The sequence below is a fragment of the Aquarana catesbeiana genome, linkage group LG08, assembly GCF_042186555.1.
Source record: "Aquarana catesbeiana isolate 2022-GZ linkage group LG08, ASM4218655v1, whole genome shotgun sequence".
Lineage (NCBI taxonomy): Eukaryota > Metazoa > Chordata > Amphibia > Anura > Ranidae > Aquarana > Aquarana catesbeiana.
The window spans coordinates 306,976,305-306,999,375 of NC_133331.1; the positions used below are offsets into that span (position 1 = coordinate 306,976,305).

Genomic DNA, 23,071 nt, shown 5'->3' on the forward strand with positions numbered 1-23,071 from the left:
TAATTTTGTAGGTATTTCTACTGTCATTATGCTTTATGCAGCCAACATTTTAGGTTGTAGGTAGTAGGTAGTAGTAGGCTAAAGGTGCTCCTTGGACTTGGGGCCTCTCTATATCGTCAGGCTCTGAAAAGTCTCACATAGATGGTAACCCCATACTGGGGGAGGAGTAGAAGAGTGTGTTTGTAAGTATGCCCATGCTGTGAGTTAGAAATAACTTGTTAAAATGTAAACTTTGTGAAATAAAATCAAATGTTATTTACTTTCTTCGTCTTTGAAAGAATTAAGGCAAAAATGTACAGCTTCAAAAAACTCACCATGTGTTTTATTAAATATCTTGAAGAGTCTACTTTACAAATGTTGTGGTTTATTCTACTGCGATTGTGCTCCAGTGCCTCCAAGTTGCGATAGGTCATCAGGAAATAAGATCTGTAATTATTGCCCCCTAATAGCCTGAAGGTGCTCCTTGGAATTTGGGTCTCTCTAAGTGATTAGGCTTTGAAAAAGGCAATATATAATTAGTCCAAACATTGAAAAAGTCTAACACATGCAGTATCCCCATACATGGGAGGAGTCGTAGAATGTATTTTGGCAGGAGAAAATTTGAAATATGCCCATACTGTGTGTTGGAATATTTTATTAATTGACAACTTTGTGTTAGCCGCTTCAGCCCCGGAAGATTTCACCCCCTTCCTGACCAGAGCGTTTTTTGCGATTCGGCACTGCGTCGCTTTAACTGACAATTGCGCAGTCGTGCAATGTGGCTCCCAAACAAAATTGACGTCCTTTTTTTCCCACAAATAGAGCTTTCTTTTGGTGGTATTTGATTGCCTCTGCGATTTTTATTGTTTGCCCTATAAACAAAATAAGAGCGACAATTTTGAAAAAAACGCATTATTTTTTACATTTTGCTATAATAAATATCCCCGAAAAAAAAAATTTATAAAAAAAACATTTTTTTTTCCTCAGTTTAGGCTGATACATATTCTTCTACATATTTTTGGTAAAAAAATCGCAATAAGCGTTTATTGATTGGTTTGCGCAAAAGTTATAGCGTTTACTAAATAGGATAGTTTTATGGCATTTTTATTAATAATTTTTTTTTTTACTGGTAATGGCGGCGATCAGCGATTTTTATTGTGACTGCGATGTTATGGCGGACATTTTTGACACATTTTTGGGACCATTGTCATTTATACAGTGATCAGTGCGATTAAAAATGCACTGATTACTGTGAAATGACACTGACAGTGAAGGGGTTAACCACTAGGGGGCGGGGAGGGGTTAAGTCTGTCCTAGGGGAGTAATTACTAACTGTAGGGGGATGGGCTAGCAGTGTCATTACTCTGATCACAGCTCCCAATGACAGGGAGCTCTGATCAGTGACACTTGTCACTAGGCAGAACGGGGAGATGCTGTTTACATCAGCATCTCCCCGTTCATCCTCTCCGTGAGCCGATCGCGGGTATCCACGCGACCCGACTCACAGTGCTCCCTGCCGGTGCGCGCGTGCCGCCGGTGGCTCGCACGCAATGGCACGGCGGGGAATTCAAATGGACGTACAGGTACGCCCATTTGCCCAGCCGTGCCATTCTGCCAACGTACATCGGCGTGCGCCGGTCGGGAACCGGTTAACAAATAAATACATTTTCTTTCTGTATTTTATAAAAGCTTGTGGCAGAAAAATAAAGTCTTCAAAAGACTCATTGTGCCTCTTAAAAAATTAGCTTGGGGTGTTTACTCTCCAAAATGTGGTCATTTTGTGGCTGTTTCTTCTATCCTGTTACTTCAGAGCCTCAAGGAATGTGATAGGTAGTCAGAAAATCTGGTGCAACTTTTTTGGCCCTAGAAAGCCTGAAGGTGCTCCTTGAATTTTGGACCATTCTATTTGTCTTGGCAGCAAAAAAGTCTCACACATGTGGTATTCCCATACTCAGGAGGAGTAAAAGCCATACCCATGTTGTGTGTGTGTGTAAAATATTTTGTTAAAATTACAACTTTTTGAAACAAAATCTAATTTTATTTAATGCCTTTATTTTCCAAAAAGATTGTGACAAAAATTTACAGCTTCAAAAAACTCACCATACTTCTTACTAAATACTATCTACTTTCCGAGTCATTTGGGGGTATTTAAACTGTCCTGGTATTTTAGGACCTCAAGAATTTTGATTACCAGTGAAGTTTTATAAGAGAAACTAAAAAAAAAATGTTTTCAATGAAACCTTCAAAGACTCATCATGCCTTTTAAAAATACCTTGGGGTGCTTACTTAAAATGTGGCCATTCTGTGGGTGTTTCTCCTATCCTGGCACTTCAGAGCTTCAAGAAATGTGATAGGTAGTCAGGAAATCAGATGCTACATTTATGTCCCTTGAAAGCCTGAAGGTGCTCCTTGGATTTTTGGCTCCTCTATGCATTTCAGCCATTATAAAGTTGCACACCTGTGATAATCCCATGCTCAGAATGAGTAAAAGAATGGGCTTTGGGGTGTAATTCTAAGTATGGTCATGCTGTGTGTGATAAATAACTTAACAACTCAAATTAATTAAAAAAAACTTACCATGCTTCTTACAAAATATCTTGAACTGTCTACCTTCCAAAAAGGGGTTGTGTTAGCTTATGTGAATTCTCTGGTGTTTAGTAAGTGATTTTCTGTAACTGAAACATTTCCCGCACAATGAACATAAATACGGAGGAACTTGTGTGTGAATCTTCAGGTGTTTAACAAGGGTTCCTTTTAGAGGGAAACATTTCCCGCACTCTGAACATGAATAAGGACGCTCAGCTGTGTGAGTTCTCTGGTGTTCATCAAGGTGTCCTTTCTGAATGAAACATTTCCCGCACTCTGAACATGAATAAGGACGCTCACCTGTGTGAATTCTCTGGTGCAGCACAAGATTTCCTTTCACGGTGAAAGATTTCCCGCACTCTGAACATGAATAGGGACGCACGCCTGTGTGGATTCTCTGGTGTTTATCAAGGTGTCCTTTCCGAATGAAGCATTTCCCGCACTCTGAACATGAATAAGGACCCTCACCTGTGTGATTTTTCTGGTGATACACAAGGCTTCCTTTCTGAGTGAAAGATTTTCCGCACTCCGCACATAAATAAGGACGCTCACCTGTGTGAGTTCTCTGGTGCTCATCAAGGGTTACTTTGTGAGTGAAAGATTTTTCACATTCTGAACATGAATAGGGACGCACACCCGTGTGAATCTTCTGGTGTTGCACAAGGTCTCCTTTGTGAATGAAAGATTTCCCGCACTCTAAACATAAATAGGGACGCTCACTCGTGTGAATCTTCTTGTGTTGCACAAGGTCTCCTTTGTGAATGAAAGATTTCCCGCACTCTAAACATGAATAGGGACGCTCACCCTTGTGTGTCTTCAGGTGTGTATCGAATGAATATTTCCGTTTGAAACATTTCCCACACTCCGAACACGAATAGGGACGCTCACCTGTGTGATATCTCAGGTGTATAAGAAGTTTGGCTTTCTCAATGAAACCTTTACCGCACTCTGAACATGAATAGGGACGCTCACCTGTGTGAATTCTATGATGGTTAAGAAGGTTATCTTTCTGAAAGAAAGATTTCCCGCACTCTGAACATGAATAGGGAGGCTCACCCGTGTGAAGCTTCTGGTGTCTAATAAGATTTTTTTTCTCAGTAAAATGTTTCCCGCACTCTGAACATGAATAGGGACGCTCCCCTTTATGAAGCTTCTGGTGTCCGATGAGAGAAATTTTCACAGTAAAACATTTCCCGCACTCTGAACATGAATAGGGACGCTCATCTGTATGAATCTTCTGGTGTTTAATAAGACTTCCTTTCTCTGCAAAACATTTCCCACATTCTGAACACGAAAAGGGACGCTCACTTGTGTGAATTTTCTGATGTTTAAGAAGGTTTCCTTTCCTAATAAAACATTTCCCGCACCCTGAACATGAATAGGGACGCTCAGCATTGTGACATTTCTCGTGTCTAAGAAGTTCTCTCTTATTTGTGAAAAGTTTCCCACACACTGAACATGACAATGAACTCTCTTCTGTGTGATCTCCTTCCTGCCCTGAAGAAGATTCCTCGGGAATAGACGGATCTATTAAAGTATTTCTACTGTGAGATCTTAGAGTCCTGGAATGTGATTTATCAGAAGATTCCTCAGACGTATTCCGCACATTATGGTCATCTGCTGAGAAATAATTTTTTAAATAAAAGTTAGAAGAATTTTTTAAATCTTGTATTCAGGAGTCATATATGTTGGTTTAGTTCTAAATCTTTGAGCTCCGGCATGTAAGTGGGTGCAATCAGAACGGAAATATATAATTCAAAGTAGATAAAGAATACAATGTACCCAAATCACACTGTGCAACTTTGTGCATTGATGACATTGTTACTGTGAGAATGGAGATGGACCTTTCATATGGTGTACAGTATCTCCTCCTCATTTGTTGGGAACATGACATTATATTGAGGAATGAAGATGGACCTTTCATATGGTGTACAGTATCTAAAATGTTTGTTCAAGCTATGTAACACATAGAGACAAACTGAAAATTGGAAATACTTTCTGCATTTAAATCTTATCTAGATGGACCCTCTGTACATTCTCTTATTTGTAATAGTCTCCTCTTACCCAGTGACATGAGGGGCGGCTGATTCTCCATCATGACGTCCTTGTAGAGATCCTTGTGTCCTTCTAAATACTCCCACTCCTCCATGGAGAAATAGACAGTGACATCCTGACACCTTATAGGAACCTGACACACACAATGATACAGTCACCATCCAGACACATCCCTTGTCTGTTACTGGATAATGTCCCAGAATTCCCGGCACCGCTCACCTCTCCTGTCAGCAGATCAGTAATCTTTTGGGTGACTTCTAGAATCTTCTCCTTGCTGTTTCTCTCAAGATTCAGGCAGGTAGGTGGAGACACGGTGATGGGGTTTTGTCTTTCTCTCGTTCTTGTAGACAAGCACGGACGTTTTCTCTTTGTAATATTCTCAAGAGATGTCTTGATAACTACAGCACAGTCCTGTGATATACAGCAATAAATATAATATTAGAACCCTCCTCACCTCTCTGGACAGGTTTAATCCTGTTTACTAGAGAGTGATGTCATGTGAGCTCCCAGAATCCTCCTCACCTCTCCAGTCAGAAGGTAAATGATCTCCAAGGTGAGGTTTAATATCGCTTCATCGTTTCTTAATTTTCCATCATTCCAGGTCCGCTGATCCTCCATCATGACGTCCTTGTAGAGATCCTTGTGTCCTTCTAAATACTCCCACTCCTCCATGGAGAAATAGACAGTGACATCCTGACACCTTATAGGAACCTGACACACACAATGATACAGTCACCATCCAGACACATCCCTTGTCTGTTACTGGATAATGTCCCAGAATTCCCGGCACCGCTCACCTCTCCTGTCAGCAGCTCCATCATCTTCTTGGTGACCTCTAGAATCTTCTTCTTGTCACATAAAGGAGTCAGGAACACAGATGAAGGGACAGTGATGTGTCTCGGGGTTCCTCTCTGTTCTTCTGACACACAGTGATGTCTACTGGAGGTCACATACTCACCAGATGTCTTCTTCACTACTGTGTTACCCTATTGGGGCACATGATGAGAAATGCGAATGATTACTAAATTCATTCAGTGACATTTCCAGAATCTCCCCCATATCAGACCACATCATCTTCACCTTATATATTCAGCTCTCCTTTACTGAATTGTAAGATGATTGCATAATATTCCCAGAATCCTCCCCACCTCTCAGGTCTGTGTTTTATTAATAAAGATAAGAGTGATGTCATGTGACCTCCCAGAATCCTCCTCACCTCTCCGGTCAGCAAGTAAATGATCTCCACGGTGAGGTCTATTATCCTCTCCATCATGTGACTTTGGTCTTTGTCTGTCCTTATAATTGATGTGGTCATGTGATCTATATAGGAATCTCCTCCCTGGAGATGAATAATAAGCTGAGGATATTTCAATCCTCTATATATGTTTGTATCGTCATCTGTTGCAAATAAAAGACATCACAGTAACTATGGAGGAAGAGGACGGACATGATACATAATATGGCATTACCTCCTCTGCTGTCAATATCTCCCTCTACGTCCCCAACACTTTCCTTTACCAATTTCCTGTCTGTAGATGTCATTACTGAGCGTCTCGACATTTCAATGACAATAAGCGAGATCACCACCTTGTGGAAAAATCTATAAACTGCAGTCTATGTTTTTTAATACTTTGACAGCTGCTTCTTGTGTAGCCCCCTCCTAGGTCGGGTGCTAAAAGCATAGCTCCCAACTGTCCCTGATTTCAAGGGACTGTCCCTGATTTGGAACAATGTCCCTCTGTCCCTCTTTCCTCCTCATTTGTCCCTCATTTTGCTCTGATCTATATAGATGTATATAAAATGCACTTTTTATCTTTCAAAACGTGTTTCCCAGTGCTAAACCTTTGTAAATTTTAAAAGCCAATGTAAAGTAATAGTAGTGGTAAAAAAAAGCCTTTGTAGATTTAATAAACTCTTTTTTTGGGTTAATTCTTCTTTAAGGGGGTGTGGCAGGGGGCATGTCCTATGCCTACATATGTTTGCTAGTAGGTGTCCCTCATTCCCATCTCAAAATGTTGGGAGGTATATAAAAGTGAGGCAAATTTAGTTTTTGGCTCTTCTGTTAGAAGTATAGACTTAATTGTAGTTTGCCTACTCTGAGTTCTGCAGCTGCAGGCTGGTCTGTCTCCCCCCGTCTTTCCAGAATCTTCTGGCATCATAGTGAGAGGAGAGAGCAGAGTCTGAGCTGCCCCTGGATACAGCTTTAGCCAATCCCTGGTTGACCAAGAATGGCCAACGGGGCTGACAGGTGTATATAAGGTGGAGAGCAGGAAGTAGCAGGGTTCTTTTTGCCTGCTGAGAGTGACCCAGCCTGGAAATGCTATTAAACCTTCCAAGGCTTAGGAGAAGCCTTAAGAAGTCCTGGATTGTTCTTGCTCAGTGAAGAGCCATAGGGTCACCCCTAAAGTTGCAGGAACATTCAAGGTAATACTCAGAGCAGATCTTCCTGGGAGAATTTGTGCAGAGGAAAGCTGAAGCTGAAAGAAGATCTTCATTCAGTCTGGGTCACAGTGAGTAGACCATAGAGGATTCTCGGGAGAGAGAGATTGTTGCCTGTACATCCCTTCTGGCTAGAGGAATTGTTCCAGCCTTGCTGCCAGAGTGTGCCATGGAGAAGAGAGACCTCTGTGCTAAAACTATGTGCTACCTTTTTGTGAAGGAAAACCCATCTCTATTTTGTATAGCCGCTTCAAGATAGTGTCCCCATTCAAGTTGTTTAGTTCTGGGCACCCCAAAGCTCTTCCCTCTCCCTATCCCAGTTCTTCTGGGACTGAGTGAGATTTTATGTGTCTGGCTGAAAATATCTCATGCCTGGCGCCTGGCTCCATTAAGAGATCAGAACCTGGGATCAGATCTGCGGACCAAGCCAGGGGTGCCCTACACTTGGTTCAGTCTTCAGTTCTGGTGCTTGATCACTTGGCGAACAGCCGTTGTATAAAAACAGCTGGACGGCTTATTACTGAGGATGGGAGGCTGTTTTAAAATGGCCTTCCTCTCCTGTGACATTACTGTCCATCAGACACAGCAGATCTCAGGGCCAATGAACTTGGTTCTGTGCCATGAGATCACTGTTATCGCTTACAGTGATCACAACCGTAAGCAAAGGCTGCACCTTGCAGCCACTGCTCTGCTCCTCTCACACTGATTGGCTGTGATTGACAGTGTTCAGCACAGTACAGTGTCACCAGAGCAGCCAATGTCTCTGATTACTAGCATTTCCAGTACACGATCCAGCGGCCAACAACAGTGCTCCTGATCCCTAGCCACCCAAGTAGACTGTCAACAGGCTATTACACCCGGCTACAGTGTTCCTGGTTGCCACCATGCTATGACAGTGTAACCATATCAGTGCAGTCAGCAACAATGTTCCTAACCACCATGTCACCAAAGGAGGATTCAGGTGAGCCTCTCTAGAAAATGTAGGCTGCTGCATCCCTTATTTGAGTATATGAAAGAAGGAAACATTTTCCCCCTGGTACTTTCATGCAGCTACACAATGTGAACCATAAAATCAAATCATTTTATTATACAATTTAAAAAAAAAAACAGATGTGTAAATGTACATATTCAACTAAAATGGAAACATCACAATATAGAATACAAAAACCCCTGCAAATCGTGGAAGAAGAACACCATATATTCAATACTGCCGATGATTCACCATTGCGTTTCATTTGAGCTTTACAATCTTCATCAGGGGTAACAGAGATCAATGATAGAGTTATTTGTAGTGCGTTTCACATGGTGACCCCTTGAAGGTGTGTTCTGGGGGGACACCTGTCCTGATGGGCACCCATTTGTGATGTGGTAATTTTGTAGGTGTTTCTACTGTCCTTGTTTTCAGGGCCTCCAAAATTTGATAGGTTTAGTCAGAAAATTAAATGTGTATTTTATGCACCTTGAAAGGCTAAAGGTTCTCCTTGGATTTTGTGCCTCTATGTGGTTAAGCTCTGAAAAAGTTGGTAACCTCATACAGGGGAGGAGTAAAGGAGTGTGTTTTTGGATGTGATTTTAAGTCCATGCTGTGATTTAGAAATAACTTGTTAAAATGACAACCTTGTGAAATAAAATAAAATTTTATTTACTTTGTTTTTTTTGTTTTTCAAAACAAATTATGGCAAATATGTACAGCGTCAAAAAACTCACCATGCATCTTACTAAATACCTTGGAGAGTCTACATTACATTCTACTGTCCTGGTGTTGCAGGGTCTCCAAATTATGATAGGTAGTCAAGAAATTAGATGTGTAATTCATAGGTGTGTGCAGCCTATTGCATTAGGGTGTGCACCCCAAAACTCAAACACACATACAGTATCTCACAAAAGTGAGTACACCCTCACACCCCCAGAGAGCCTCCCTTTACATCAGGGTCGGCACAAAGCCTCCCCTTACATCAGGGTCCCCAGAGAGCCCCTTTCTCACATCAGTCTCCCCAGAGAGCCCCTCCCTTACATCAAGGTCCCCAGAAAGCCTCCCCATACATCAGGGTCCCCAGAGAGCCTCCCCCTTACATCAGGGTCCCCAAAGAGCATCCTCCTTACACCAGGGTCCCCAGAGACCCCCCCTTACATCAGGGTCCCCAGAGAGCCTCCCTCTTACATCAGGATCCCCAGAGAGCCTCCCCATACATCAGGTTCCTCAGAGAGCCTCCCCCTATACATCAAGGTCCCCAGAGAGCCCCCCAGAGAGCCTCCCCTTACATCAGGGTTCCCAGAGAGCCTCACCCTTACATCAGTGTCCCCAGAGAGCCTCCCCCTTACATCAGGGTCCCCAGAGAGCCTCCCCCCTTACATCAGGTTCCCCAGAGAGCCTCCCCTTACATCAGGGTCCCCAGAGATTCCCCGCTTACATCAGGGTCCCCAGAGAGCCCCCCTATACATCAGGGTCTCCTCATACACTTGGGCGGGCATATACACATACATATATATATAAATATATATTTATATATCGTTACATATCTGAGTGCGGATTCCCCCTTACATCAGACTCCCCAGAGATACCCTTCCTTACATCAGGGTCCCCAGAGATCCTCCCCTTACAACAGGGTCCCCAGAGAGCCTCCCTTTATATCAGGGTCGGCAGAAAGCCTTCCCTTACATCAGGGTCCCCAGAGAGACCCTTCCTTACATCAGTATCCCCAGAGAGCCCCTCCCTTACATTAAGGTCCCCAGAAAGCCTCCCCATACATCAGGGTCCCCAGAGAGCCTCCCCTTACATCAGGGTCCCCAGAGAGCCTCCCTTTACATCAGGGTCGGCAGAGAGCCTCCCCTTACATCAGGGTCCCCAGAGAGCCCCTTCCTTACATCAACCTCCCCAGAGAGCCCCTCCCTTACATCAAGGTCCCCAGAAAGCCTCCCTATACATCAGGGTAACCAGAGAGCCTCCCCCTTACACCAGGGTCCCCAGAGAGCATCCCCCTTACATCAGGGTCCCCAGAGACCCCCCCTTACATCAGGGTCCCCAGAGAGCCTCCCCTTACATCAAGATCCCCAGAGAGCATCCCCCTTACATCAGGATCCCCAGAGAGCCTCCCCATACATCAGGGTCCTCAGAAAGCCTCCCCCTATACATCAAGATCCCCAGAGAGCATCCCCCTTACATCAGGGTCCCCAGAGAGCCTCCCCCTATACATCAGAGTCCCCAGAGAGCATCCCCTTACATCAGAGTTCTCACAGAGCCTCACCCTTACATCAGTGTCCCCAGAGAGCCCCCCCCTTACATCAGGGTTCCCAGAGAGCCTCCACCTTACATCAGGGTCCCCAGAGATTCCCCGCTTACATCAGGGTCCCCAGAGAGCCCCCCTATACATCAGGGTCCCCAGAGAGCCACCTATAAATCAGGGTTCCCAGAGAGCCCCCCTATACATCAGGGTGAGAGAGGGGGGTGGATGAAAAGGGGTGAAAGAGAGAGGGGGGTGGATGAGGGTCAGAGAGAGGGGGTGGATGAGAGACCCCCTAGCCCTACCTGCAGTCCCTACTGTCCCAGCCCCTGTCTGTGTGGGTAGGCATATGGGAACCACCTACCTCCCACCTGTCCTCTACCTCCCACCTGTCCTCTACCTCCTGCCTGTATCCAGTCTATAAATAAGAGGCTGTCCACCTACCTCCCGCCTGTATCCAGTCTATAAATAAGAGGCTCTGGAATAAAAGTTGGATAAATGGCTCTATATTTAGGATGTATCTGGTCTTTAACCCTTTCATGACTAAGCCTATTTTTGAAATTTGGTGTTTACAAGTTAAAATCCGTATTTTTTGCTAGAAAATTACTTGGAACCCCAAACATTATATATATTTTTTAGCAGAGAATCTAGAGAATAAAATGGAGATTGTTGCAATATTTTATATCACACAGTATTTGTGCAGCAGTGTTTTAAGTGCAAATTTTTGGGAAAAGGGACACTTTCATGAATTTTAAAAAATCCAAACAGTAAAGTTACCCCAATTTTTTTGTATAATGTGAAAGATGATGGTACGCCGAGTAAATAGATACAAAACATGTCACGCTTTATAATTGCACGCACTCGTGGAATGGCGGCAAACTACGGTACCTAAGAATTTCAGGCGACGCTTTAAATTTTTTTATGGTTACCAGGTTAGAGTTACAGAGGAGGTCTAGTGCTAGAATTATTGCCCTCGCTCTGACGAACACGGTGATACCTCACATGTGTGATTTGAACACTGTTTACATATGCGGGCGCGACTTCCGTATGCGTTTTCTTTGCTGCGCGAGCTCGCGGGGACGGGGCGCTTTAAATTTTTTTTTCTTATTTATTTTATTTATTTTTACATTTATAAATTGTGTTTAAAAAAAAAAAAATTGATCACTTTTATTGCTGTCAAAAGGAATGTACACATCCCTTGTGGAAGTAATAGGTGGTGGCAGATCACCCCCGATCCCTCCTTTGCACATCAAAGTATTCAGATCGCCAAAAACGGCGATTCTGAATACTGTGTATCTTTTAAAAACCGGCGCCATTGGCAGCTGAGTAAACGGGAAGTGACGTCACGACGTTGCTTCCGTGTTTACGATTAGGAGGCTGGAACGAAGCCGCCCACGGCTTCGTTCCAGCCCGCCCCCAGCCGCCGGAGGCAGCCGATTGGTCACCGGGCCTCCCGATCGAACGGGAGGCCCGGTAAGAGCGGCGGGAGGCGGTGGGAGGGGGGGAAATCCCCTCCCACTCCTCCGATATAACAGCCAAGCGGCTTTTAGCCGCATCAGTTGTTATACTCGGATAGCCGATCGCCCGCTCTAAACAACGGTACCAGGATGATGCCTGCAGCTGCAGACATCATCCCGGTGTAACCCCGGAAAGCCGAGTACGCACATCTGCGGGAAGGGGATAAACCAGAGGCTCTGGATGGACAATTGGATAAATGGTTCTATATTTAGGATGTATCCAGTCTATAAATAAGAGGCTCTGGAATAAAAGTTGGATAATGGCTCTATATTTAGGATGTATCTAGTCTATAAACCAGAGGCTCTGGATGGACAGTTGGATAAATGGTTCTATATTTAGGATGTATCTGGTCTATAAAACAGAGGCTTTGGATGTACAGTTGGATACATAGTTCTATTTTTAAGATGTAGCCATTCTATAAATAAGAGGCTCTGGAATAAAAGTTGGATAAATGGCTCTATATTTAGGTGGTATCTGGTCTATAAACCAGATGTTCTGTATTTACAGTTGGACACATATTTATATATTTAAGATGTCCCTGGCCTATAAACCAGAGGCTCTGGATGGACAGTTGAATAAATGGTTCTATAGAATAGAACGCCTAATAGAGGGTGAACGGTTCGGGCCGAAAGAGCTGGTTGACAAGAAGTGGGGCCGGGAATCCGGCCGCTGCATCCTTAACAACCATGAGTCATCAGCTGTCAATGGACAACTGATTAAAAAAAACATTTCCCAGAATAAAAATAGTGAGGAAAAAAATGGCGTGACCCCCCCAGTCTATACCAGACTTGGTATGGATTTTTCAGAGTCTGGTGTCGATCTTGGGGGGATCCCACACCATTTTTTTATTTTGTTGTGGTTCCCCTTAAAATCCATACCAGGCGTGAAGAGGGGGACCCCACCCCATTTTTTTTTCTTTATTTTTTTTTCAATAGCCGGGTGCAATGGCAACCGTGGGTCAATTTAAATGTGATTTGACTAGGTTTTTTTTCTTTAGAAATGTCGTTTTTGCTGCAGTATGCTCTATATATGTTACAGATGCACCACTTTACAGACAGACTAAGCAGACCCCCAGGCACTATATTTAAAGGAATTTTTTATTTTTATTGTTGCACTTTAAGCATCTTTAAAATCACTGCTCCTTACAAAAAAAATGTTTTTAAAAATGTGTTTTTGCGTTGATACATGTTCCCAAGGGCACTACCCGGACCCCTATACCCCTGTTACAGCCAATTACTTGCATAAAAGCCTTCAAAATGGAAACTTTTGATTTTTCCTGTTCGGCTCCTATAGACTACAATGGGGTTCGACGTTCGGGTTAGAACCTTTCCCCTGTTCGGAGGTTCTGCTGCAAACTGAACAGGGGGGTGTTCTGCCCGTCTCTAATGACTACACAGAGCTGTATTTCTGGACAACGTGTACAAAACCTTACACTGTTTTTCATATAATGCTGGTTGATTTTTATGATATATAAGATACAATGTCTGGTACATACATTGAAAATGTCTCACACATGTGGTATCCCCCTACTTGGGAAGAGTAGCAGAATGTGTTTTGGGGTATAATCATAAGTATGCCCATACTGCATGTTAAGATATTTTATTAACTGACAATTTTGTGCAAAAAAAAGTACATTTTCATTTTCTTTCCACAATTTTCATACCTTAAAATATCTTGGGTTGTTTGCTCTCCAAAAAATGTGGTAATTTTGTGGGTGTTCCTACTGTCCATGTGCTCCAGGGCCTCCAAAATTTGATAGGCAGTCAGAATTTATTAAATATTATTAATTTATGCAAAGGTGCTCCTTGGACTTTGGGCCCCTCTATGTGATGAGGTTCTGAAAAAGTCTCACATATTTAGTAACCTCATGCTGGGGAGGAGTAGAAGAGTGTTTTTCTGTGCGTTTGTATGTCCATGTCAAATTTTATTTGCTTTGTTAATTTTTCAAAAATATAAGGCAAAAATGTACAGCTGGAAAAAACTCACTATCTCACTAAATAAATTGAAGAGTCTACTTTATAATTTTTTGGGGTATTTTACTGTCCTTGTGCTCCAGGGCCTCCAAATTGTGATAGGTAGTCAGGAAATTAGATGTGTGATTTTTGCCCCTTAAAAGTCTGAAGGAGTTACCTGGATTTTGGCCGTCTATGTGGTTAGGCTCTGAAAAAGTCAATATATAAGTCCAAACATTCAAAATGTCTCACATATGTGGTATCCCCATACCTGGGAGAAGCAGTAGAATGTATGCTCAAGGGAAATTCTAAATATGCCCATACTGTGTGCTAGGTTATTTTATTAATTTAGAACTTTGTGTATACACATTTTTAATTCCTCTCTATATTTTCTAACGCCTTGTGGCAGAATAATGAAATCCTCAAAAGACTCATTTTGCCTCATAAAAAAACCTTGGGGTGTTTACAAACTGTGGTTATTTTGTGGGTGTTTCTCCTATCCTGGCACTTCAGAGCCTCAAGAATACTCTGATTGAGTAGCAAAATGTGTTTTGCTGTGTAATTCTAAGTATGGGAATGCTGTGTGTAAGAAATAAATTGACAACTTAGTAAAAAAAAAGATAAGAATTTATTTGCAAATTATGGTGGAAAATAAGTATTTGGTCACCTACAAACAAGCAAGATTTCTGGCTCTCACAGACCTGTATCTTCTTCTTTAAGAGGCTCCGCTGTCCTCCACTCATTACCTGTATTAATGGCACCTGTTTGAACGTGTTATCAGTATAAAAGACACCTGTCTACAACCTCAAACCGTCACACTCCAAACTCCACTATGGTGAAGACCAAACAGCTGTTGAAGGACACCAGAAACAAAATTGTAGCCCTGCACCAGGCTGGGAAGACTGAATCTGCAATAGGCAAGCAGCTTGGTGTGAAGAAATCAACTGTGGGAGCAATAATTAGAAAATGGAAGACATACAAGACCACTGATAATCTCTCTCGATCTGGGGCTCCATGCAAGATCTCACCCGTGGGGTCAAAATGATCACAAGAACGGTGAGCAAAAATCCCAGATCCACACAGGGGACCTAGTGAATGACCTGCAGAGAGCTGGGACCAACGTAACAAAGGCTACCATCAGTAACACACTACGCCGCCAGGGACTCAGATCCTGCAGTGCCAGACGTGTCCCCCTGCTTAAGCCAGTACATGTTCGGGCCCGTCTGAGGTTTGCTAGAGAGCATATGGATGATCCAGAAGAGGATTGGGACAATGTCATGTGGTCAGATGAAACCAAAGTAGAACTGTTTGGTAGAAACACAACAAGTTGTGTTTGGAGGAGAGAGAATGCTGAGTTGCAACCAAAGAACACCATACCTACTGTGAAGCATGGGAGTGGCAACATCATGCTTTGGGGCTGTTTCTCTGCAAAGGGAACAGGAAGACTGATCCGTGTACATGAAAGAATGAATGGGGCCATGTATCGTGAGATTTTGAGTGCAAACCTCCTCCCATCAGCAAGGGCATTGAAGATGAAACGTGGCTGGGTCTTTCAGCATGACAATGACCCCAAAAACACCGCCCAGGCAACGAAGGAGTGGCTTCGTAAGAAGCAATTTCAAGGTCCTGGAGTGGCCTAGCCAGTCTCCAGATCTCAACCTCATAGAAAACCTTTGGAGGGAGTTGAGAGTCTTTGTTGCCCAGCGACAGCCCCAAAACATCACTGCTCTAGAGGAGATCTGCATGGAGGAATGGGCCAACATACCAGGAACAGTGTGTGTGACAACCTTGTTAAGACTTACAGAAAACGTTTGACCTCTGTCATTGCCAACAAAGGATATATAACAAAGTATTGAGATTAACTTTTGATATTGACAAAATACTTATTTTCCACCATAATTTGCAAATAAATTCTTTCCAAATCAGACAATGTGATTGTCTGGATTTGTTTCCACATTTTGTCACTCATAGTTGAGGTATACCTATGATGAAAATGACAGGCCTCTCTCATCTTTTTAAGTGGGAGAACTTGTACAATTGGTGGCTGACTAAATACTTTTTTGCCCCACTGTATGTGTTATCCTCATACTTAGAAGGATGTAGAATGTATGTTGAGGTGAAATTCTAAATATGCCCAAACTGTATGTTAGAATATTGTATCAATTGAAAACTTTGTATTTAAAAAAATACATTTTCATATTCTTTCAGTATTTTCGAAAAACTTGAGGCAGAAAAATAAAATCTTTAAGACCATAATGTGGGTGTTTCTCCTATCCTGGCACTTCAGAGGCTCAAGAAATGTGATAGGTAGTCAGGAAATCAGATGCAACATTTATGCCCCTTGAAAACCTGAAGGTGCTCCTTGGATTTTGGACCCTTCTATGCATCTAAAAAGTCTCACACATGTGCTATCCCCATGCTTGGAAGGAGTAGAAGAATGTGTTTTGTGGTGTTTTTCAAAGTATACCCATATTGTGTGTGAGAAATAACTTAAAAATTGACAACTTTGTGAAATAAAATCAAATTTTATTTCATTTCTTTATTTTACAAATAGATTGTTGCAAACATTTACAAAATTCAAAAAACTTGGCATGCCTCTTACTAAATAACTTGGACTGTCTACTTTCTAAGGTCATTTGGGGGGTATTTGTACTGTCCTGGCATTTTAGGGCGCCAGTACATTAGGATTTATTACTTTTCAAATATACTATATATACTATAATTTGTAGACTCTATAACTTTCACACATATTAAATAATATACACTGATTTGCTTTGTATTTTACCAAAGAAATGCAGAAGAATACAGTTTGTTCTCAATTTATGAATACAGATTTATTTATTTATTATTTATTTGCAAAGTTTTATAAGAGAAATGTTTTCTTTTTCAAAACACTGTGTGAGTGCGGGACACAGTCAGCACTGTATGTTTAGAGAATCGTATTACTAGAATTCAATCTCTGCAGACTCAGATCTATCAAACCGAACCTGATAAACATTCAATATATTCCGCCCCACCCCCAACACACCACTGTTATCATGAAAAGGGTTGTTGGATCCTGTGAACTCTACGGTGTTGCACGAGGCTTCCCTTCTGAGTGAAAGATTTCCCGCACTCTAAACATGAATAAGGACGCTCTCCCGTGTGGATTCTCTGGTGATCATCAAGGTTTGCTTTGTAAATGAAAGATTTCCCGCACTCTAAACAAGAATGGGGACGCTCACCCGTGTGAATCTTCAGGTGTGTATCGAATGAATATTTCCGTTTGAAACATTTCCCACACTCCAAACACGAATAAGGACGCTCGCCCGTGTGATTCCTCTGGTGTATAAGTAGTTTGCATTTCTCAATGAAGCCTTTCCCGCACTCTGAACATGAATAGGGACGCACACCCGTGTGAATCTTCTGGTGTCTAATAAAACTGGATCTTAGAGTGAAACATTTCCCACACTCTGAACATGAATAGGGACGCTCACCTGTGTGAATCCTCTGGTGTCCGATTAGACTGCTTTTCTCATTAAAACATTTCCCACACACTGAACATGAATAACGAGATTCACATCCATGACTCCTTTGGTGCATAAGAAGATTTCTTTTCTCTGGGAAACATTTCCCGCACTCTGAACATGAATAAGGAGCCTCACCTGTGTGACTTCTTTGGTGTATAAGTAGATATCTTTTCTCAGTGAAACATTTCCCACACTCTAAACATGGAAAGGGACGTTCACCCCTGTGAATCTTCTGGTGTCTAGTAACATATCTTTTCTCAGGGAAACTTTTCCCGCACTCTGAACATGAATAGGGACGCTCACCTGTGTGAATTCTATGATGTTCAAGAAGGCTAGCTTTCTGAGAGAAACATTTCCCGCATTCTGAACATGAATAGGGACGCTCACCCTTGTGAAGCTTCTGGTGTCTGATGGGATAAATTTGCTCACTGAAACATTTCCCGCACTCTGAACACAGATAGGAACGTTCATGCGTGTGACTTCTCTGATGTTTAATAAGGCTTCCTTTCTCTGCGAAACATTTCCCACACTCTGAACACAAAAAGGGTCGCTCACCTGTATGAATTTTCTGATGTTTAAGAAGGCTTTGTTTTCTAGTGAAGCATTTCCCGCACTCTGAACATGAATAGGGACGCTCAACAGTGTGACATTTCTTGTGTCTAAGAAGTTCGCTCTTTTGTGTGAAAAGTTTCCCACACACTGAACATGACAATGAACTCTCTTCTGTGTGATCTCCTTCCTGCCCTGAAGAAGATTCCTCGGGAATAGACGGATCTATTAAAGTATTTCTACTGTGAGATCTTAGAGTCCTGGAATGTGATTTATCAGAAGATTCCTCAGACGTATTCCGCACATTATGGTCATCTGCTGAGAAATAATTTTCCATAAAAGTTATAGAACTGTTATAAGAAAACCTTGCTTTCAGAAGTCATATGTTGGACCAACACTAACAATTTGAGCTCCGTCATGCAATTGGGTACAATTAGAACAGAAATATATACTGTAAATGCAAAGTAGATAAAGAATACAATATACAATAATTCACTCAAATTACACTGTGTAGCTTTGTGCATTGATGACATTGCTACTGTGAGAATCGTTTATAATGTTGTCGTTATTTGCAAACATGACAACATACTGAAGAATGGAGAAGGATCCTTCATATGGAGTACAGTATCTCCTCCTCATTTGTTGGGAACATGACATTATATTGAGGAATGGAGATGGACCTTTCATACGGTGTACAGTATCTCCTCCTCATTTGTTGGGAACATGACATTATATTGAGGAATGGAGATGGACCTTTCATATGGTGTACAGTATCTCCTCCTCATTTGTTGGGAACATGACGTTATATTAAGGAATGGAGATGGACCTTTCATATGGTGTACAGTATCTCCTCATTTTTTGGGAACATGACGTTATATTAAGGAATGGAGATGGACCTTTCATATGGTGTACAGTATCTCCTCATTTTTTGGGAACATGACATTATATTGAGGAATGGAGATGGACCTTTCATATGGTGTACAGTATCTCCTCCTCATTTGTTGGGAACATGACGTTATATTAAGGAATGGAGATGGACCTTTCATATGGTGTACAGTATCTCCTCATTTTTTGGGAACATGACGTTATATTGAGGAATGGAGATGGACCTTTCATATGGTGTACAGTATCTCCTCCTCATTTGTTGGGAACATGACATTATATTGAGGAATGGAGATGGACCTTTCATATGGTGTACAGTATCTCCTCCTCATTTGTTGGGAACATGATGTTATATTAAGGAATGGAGATGGACCTTTCATATGGTGTACAGTATCTCCTCATTTTTTGGGAACATGACATTATATTGAGGAATGGGGATGGACCTTTCATATGGTGTACAGTATCTCCTCCTCTTATTTTTGGGAACATGACATTAAACTGAGGCATGGAGATGAACCTTTCATATGGTGTACAGTATCTCCTCCTCATTTGTTGGGAACATGACGTTATATTGAGGAATGGAGACGGACCTTTCATATGGTGTACAGTATCTAAAATCTACGTTTGTTCAAATTACGTAGCTTATTCTCAGACACAAACTGAAAATAGGAAATACTTTCTGCATTTAAAGTCTATCCAGATGGACCCTCTGTGCATTCTCTTACTTGTAATAGTCTCCTCTTACCGGGAGATGTGAGGGGCGGCTGATTCTCCATCATGACGTCCTTGTAGAGATCCTTGTGTCCTTCTAAATACTCCCACTCCTCCATGGAGAAATAGACAGTGACATCCTGACACCTTATAGGAACCTGACACACACAATGATACAGTCACCATCCAGACACATCCCTTGTCTGTTACTGGATAATGTCCCAGAATTCCCGGCACCGCTCACCTCTCCTGTCAGCAGCTCCATCATCTTCTTGGTGACTTCTAGAATCTTCTTCTTGTCACATAAAGGAGTCATGGGCACAGATGAAGGGACAGTGATGTGTCTCGGGGTTCCTCTCCATCCTTCTGACACACAGTGATGTCTACTGGAGGTCACATACTCACCAGATGTTTTCTTCACTATTGTGTAATCCTATTGGGGGACATTATGAGAAATGTAAATGATTACTAAAATTATTTTAAGCGACATTCCCAGAACCTCCCCCGTATCAGATCACATTGTCGTCACCTTTTAAAATCAGCCCTATTTTACTGAATAGTAAGAGGATTGTATAATATTCCCAGAATCCTCCTCACCTCTCCGGTCAGCAGGTAGATGATCTCCACGGTGAGGTCTAATATTCTCTCAGTCATATGACTTTGGTCTTTGTCTGTCCTCATAATTGATGTGGTCATGTGATCTATACACAAAACTCCTCCCTGTAGATGGATAAGAAACTGAGAATTATCTGCATTGTACCGGGACAGAACTCAGGTCCACCTGCTTGTGCCACGTGCCCGCCATAGAAATAAAGAGGGGGGGGTCATCTGTGTGCGGTTTTATTTTACAAAGTAGCCCTCAATAACAGCTGTCAATCACTTACCAGCAATTGTAAAATTCTGACCCTTGTAAATGTCATTGCTAAAAAAAAAAATATATTATTTTATTGACACCCCCTTGCCTATTAGCACAGGAAATTGGCATTTTTAATTTAATTCAACTCCCATTAGCTTCGATAGGCTTCTGGTTGAGCATCCCAACTTCTTTGAATTCCTGTCGAACCAAACCTCTGTAATGTCCTCTTTTGCTTCCGAATCCTGGGCAGAGCAGCTGCCCTGCTGCATTCTGACCACAGGAGATCGGTCCACTCAGCACGGGTGCCATTCAGAGAAGGTTTTGCATCTTTCAAATGAATGGAAAGCGTTCTCTGATTGGACGAACATTCTCTGGATGGCACCCGTGCTGAGAGGTCAGCCTCACGTGTTCAGGAAGCAACACAGCAGCTGTTCTGTAGCTGGATGTTAGTGGAGATCACTGGAGTAGTGGAGTCCACTTCAGGCGACTTCCAGCTTCTGGGGGGCATCAGCCAGGTATGGAATATATATAGTTATGTTGGTCCACAGTAACTATGAAAAAAACACTCACGATGGATATGAAAAAAATAGAAGGCAGGAAGGGGTGCAAAAAAGCCTCACAGTGTGGCGATTCCTTTAATTAGCCAACAATATAAACACACTCAGTGGGAATACACTCACAAGCTTAGCTGGTGGAAGCATGTATAAAAGAACAATGTCTTCTAGTACCCCGCACCAAGATGAGGAGAATGTTGCCTATAAAGGGTTTATATAACAGACTGATTGGTTATATAACAGACTAAGTGGTCAAAAAATGTACCCTTATGGATCCCGAAAAGCACTGTTGTTATTTAGTCTGGATGAACAGTTAGATAAATGGCTCTATATTTAGGATGTGTCCGGTCTATAAACCAGAGGTTCTGGATGGACAGATGGATAAATGAATCTATATTTAGTATGTAACTGGTCTATAAACCAGAGGCTCTGGGATGGACAGTTGGATAAATGGTTCTATATTTAGGATGTATCAGGTCTATAAACCACAGGCTCTGGATGGACAGTTGGATAAATGGTTCTATATTTAGGATGTATCTGGTCTATAAACCAGAGGCTCTGGATGGACAGTTGGATAAATGGTTCTATATTTAGGATGTATCAGGTCTATAAACCAGAGGCTCTGGATGGACAGTTGGATAAATGGCTCTATATTTAGGATGTATCTGGTCTATAAACCACAGGCTCTGGATGGACAGTTGGATAAATGGTTCTATATTTAGGATGTATCTGGTCTATAAACCACAGGCTCTGGATGGACAGTTGGATAAATGGTTCTATATTTAGGATGTATCTATGTAAATATTACAATACTCTATGTATATGTGTATCATTATCAGCTGGAGATAATTAAAGGCATCACAGTGACTATGGAGGAAGAGGACGGACATGACGGGGGGGTTACTGGGTGTAAATATAAATAATATCTTATTACCTCCTCTGCTGTCGGTTGCAGGAAAACCTCCCTCTATTTCCCCAACACTTTCCTCTTTAGCAACTTCCTGTCTGTAGATGACATCACTTCCTGTCTTTGTGTTTCACTGACAATAAGCAAGATCACCACCTTGTGAAAAAAATATACATTGCAGTCTATGCTTTTTTTTTTCATATTTAAAGATTTTTATTAAATTTTTCAAATAAGTAACAGCATTAGTACATTAACAGATCGATTCAGTAATGTCACAATAGAACATAAATCGGACTTCTAAATGCAGACAAAGTACGTTACTAGTATCTTCTTTAATCTAATTGAGAACTATTAGTGTAGATAATCCTTGCTAATCATATATATTCCCTGTTTACTCCGTAGAGTACATGCTGTAAACAGGGGGAGGTTGCTTAACAGGATAGGAGGAAAAGAAAGAAAGAGAGGATGGAAGTTATCATACGAATTCTAGAACCTTGGATAAATTTGTACTAGAGAAGCAAATTTAGTAGTTCTTAGTATCTTTCAGATAATTTGAAGCTCTGGGATGTGATATCCACACGTGCCAGAGCTGCTTCTTGTGTAGCCCCCTCCTAGGTCAGGTAATAGAAGTGAGGCAAGTTTAGTTTTTGGCTCTTCTGTTAGAAGTATAGACTTAATTGTAGTTTACCTACTCTGAGTTCTGCAGCTGCAGGCTGGTCTGTCTCCCCCCATCTTTCCAGAATCTTCTGGAATCAAAGTGAGAGGAGAGGGCAGTCTGAGTTTGAGCTGGCCCTGGATACACCTTCAACCAATCCCTTGTCGAGAAATAATGGCCAGCAGGGGGCTGACAGGTGTATATAAGGCGGAGAACTGGAAGTAGCAGGGTTATTTTTGCCTGCTGAGAGTGACCCAGCCTGGAAATGCTTATAAACCTTCCAAGGCTTAGGAGAAGCCTTAAAGCGGTGTTCCACCCGCAATTTTTTTTTTAAAGTCTGCAGCTACATACACTGTAGTTGCTGACTTTTAATAAAGACACTTACCTGTCTAGGGAGACCAGGATGTCGACCCCCCCAGGCCGATCCATCCATCAGGTCGGATGCAGGCGCCACCATTCTAATCAAGGGAAACAGGCAGTGGAGCCTTGCAGCTTCACTGCCCGTTTCCTACTGCGCATGCGTGAGTCATGCGTCACTTTGTGAATGGCCGGCGGTCTTCTGGGACACACACATGTCCCAGAAGGCATTGGGGGGGCTCGCCGAAGAAGAGGATATGACGTCCTTTGCCGCGGACCGGATGGATCGGAAGTACAGGCTGTACTTAATAAAAAGGTAAGGTAGAAGAATTTTTTTTTTT

The 23,071-nt window shown here is 42.2% G+C and overlaps 2 protein-coding genes across 4 annotated transcripts in view; both read right to left on the minus strand.

Annotated features, from left to right (window-relative positions):
- LOC141106906 (uncharacterized) overlaps positions 1–6,178 on the minus strand; it is a 62,377-nt gene extending 56,199 nt beyond the window's left edge. The window contains exons 1-6 of the mRNA XM_073597836.1: positions 5,837–6,178; positions 5,418–5,606; positions 5,143–5,331; positions 4,840–5,031; positions 4,630–4,753; positions 2,612–4,185 (exon numbers count right to left, since the gene is read on the minus strand). Of these exons, the coding sequence (XP_073453937.1) occupies positions 2,612–4,185; positions 4,630–4,753; positions 4,840–5,031; positions 5,143–5,331; positions 5,418–5,606; positions 5,837–5,935 (2,367 nt within the window). The 5' untranslated portion in view covers positions 5,936–6,178. The remainder of the gene's footprint in view (positions 1–2,611; positions 4,186–4,629; positions 4,754–4,839; positions 5,032–5,142; positions 5,332–5,417; positions 5,607–5,836) is intronic.
- A 10,077-nt stretch (positions 6,179–16,255) lies between these two features.
- On the minus strand, positions 16,256–21,874 carry LOC141105112 (uncharacterized). 3 transcript variants are annotated; one of them, XM_073594979.1, is made up of 5 exons: positions 21,746–21,874; positions 19,999–20,121; positions 19,646–19,834; positions 19,436–19,559; positions 16,256–18,123 (listed from the first exon to the last, which is right to left on the minus strand). In XM_073594979.1, the coding sequence occupies exons 2-5, from the start codon at positions 20,095–20,097 to the stop codon at positions 16,787–16,789; spliced, it is 1,749 nt and encodes a 582-aa protein (XP_073451080.1). In that variant the 5' UTR covers positions 20,098–20,121; positions 21,746–21,874; the 3' UTR covers positions 16,256–16,786. The 3 variants fall into 3 exon arrangements, with proteins under 3 accessions (XP_073451080.1, XP_073451079.1, XP_073451081.1); XM_073594978.1 differs by having other exon boundaries at positions 16,256–18,126; XM_073594980.1 differs by lacking the exon at positions 21,746–21,874 and having other exon boundaries at positions 16,256–18,126; positions 19,931–20,030.
- Positions 21,875–23,071: the final 1,197 nt, after the last annotated feature.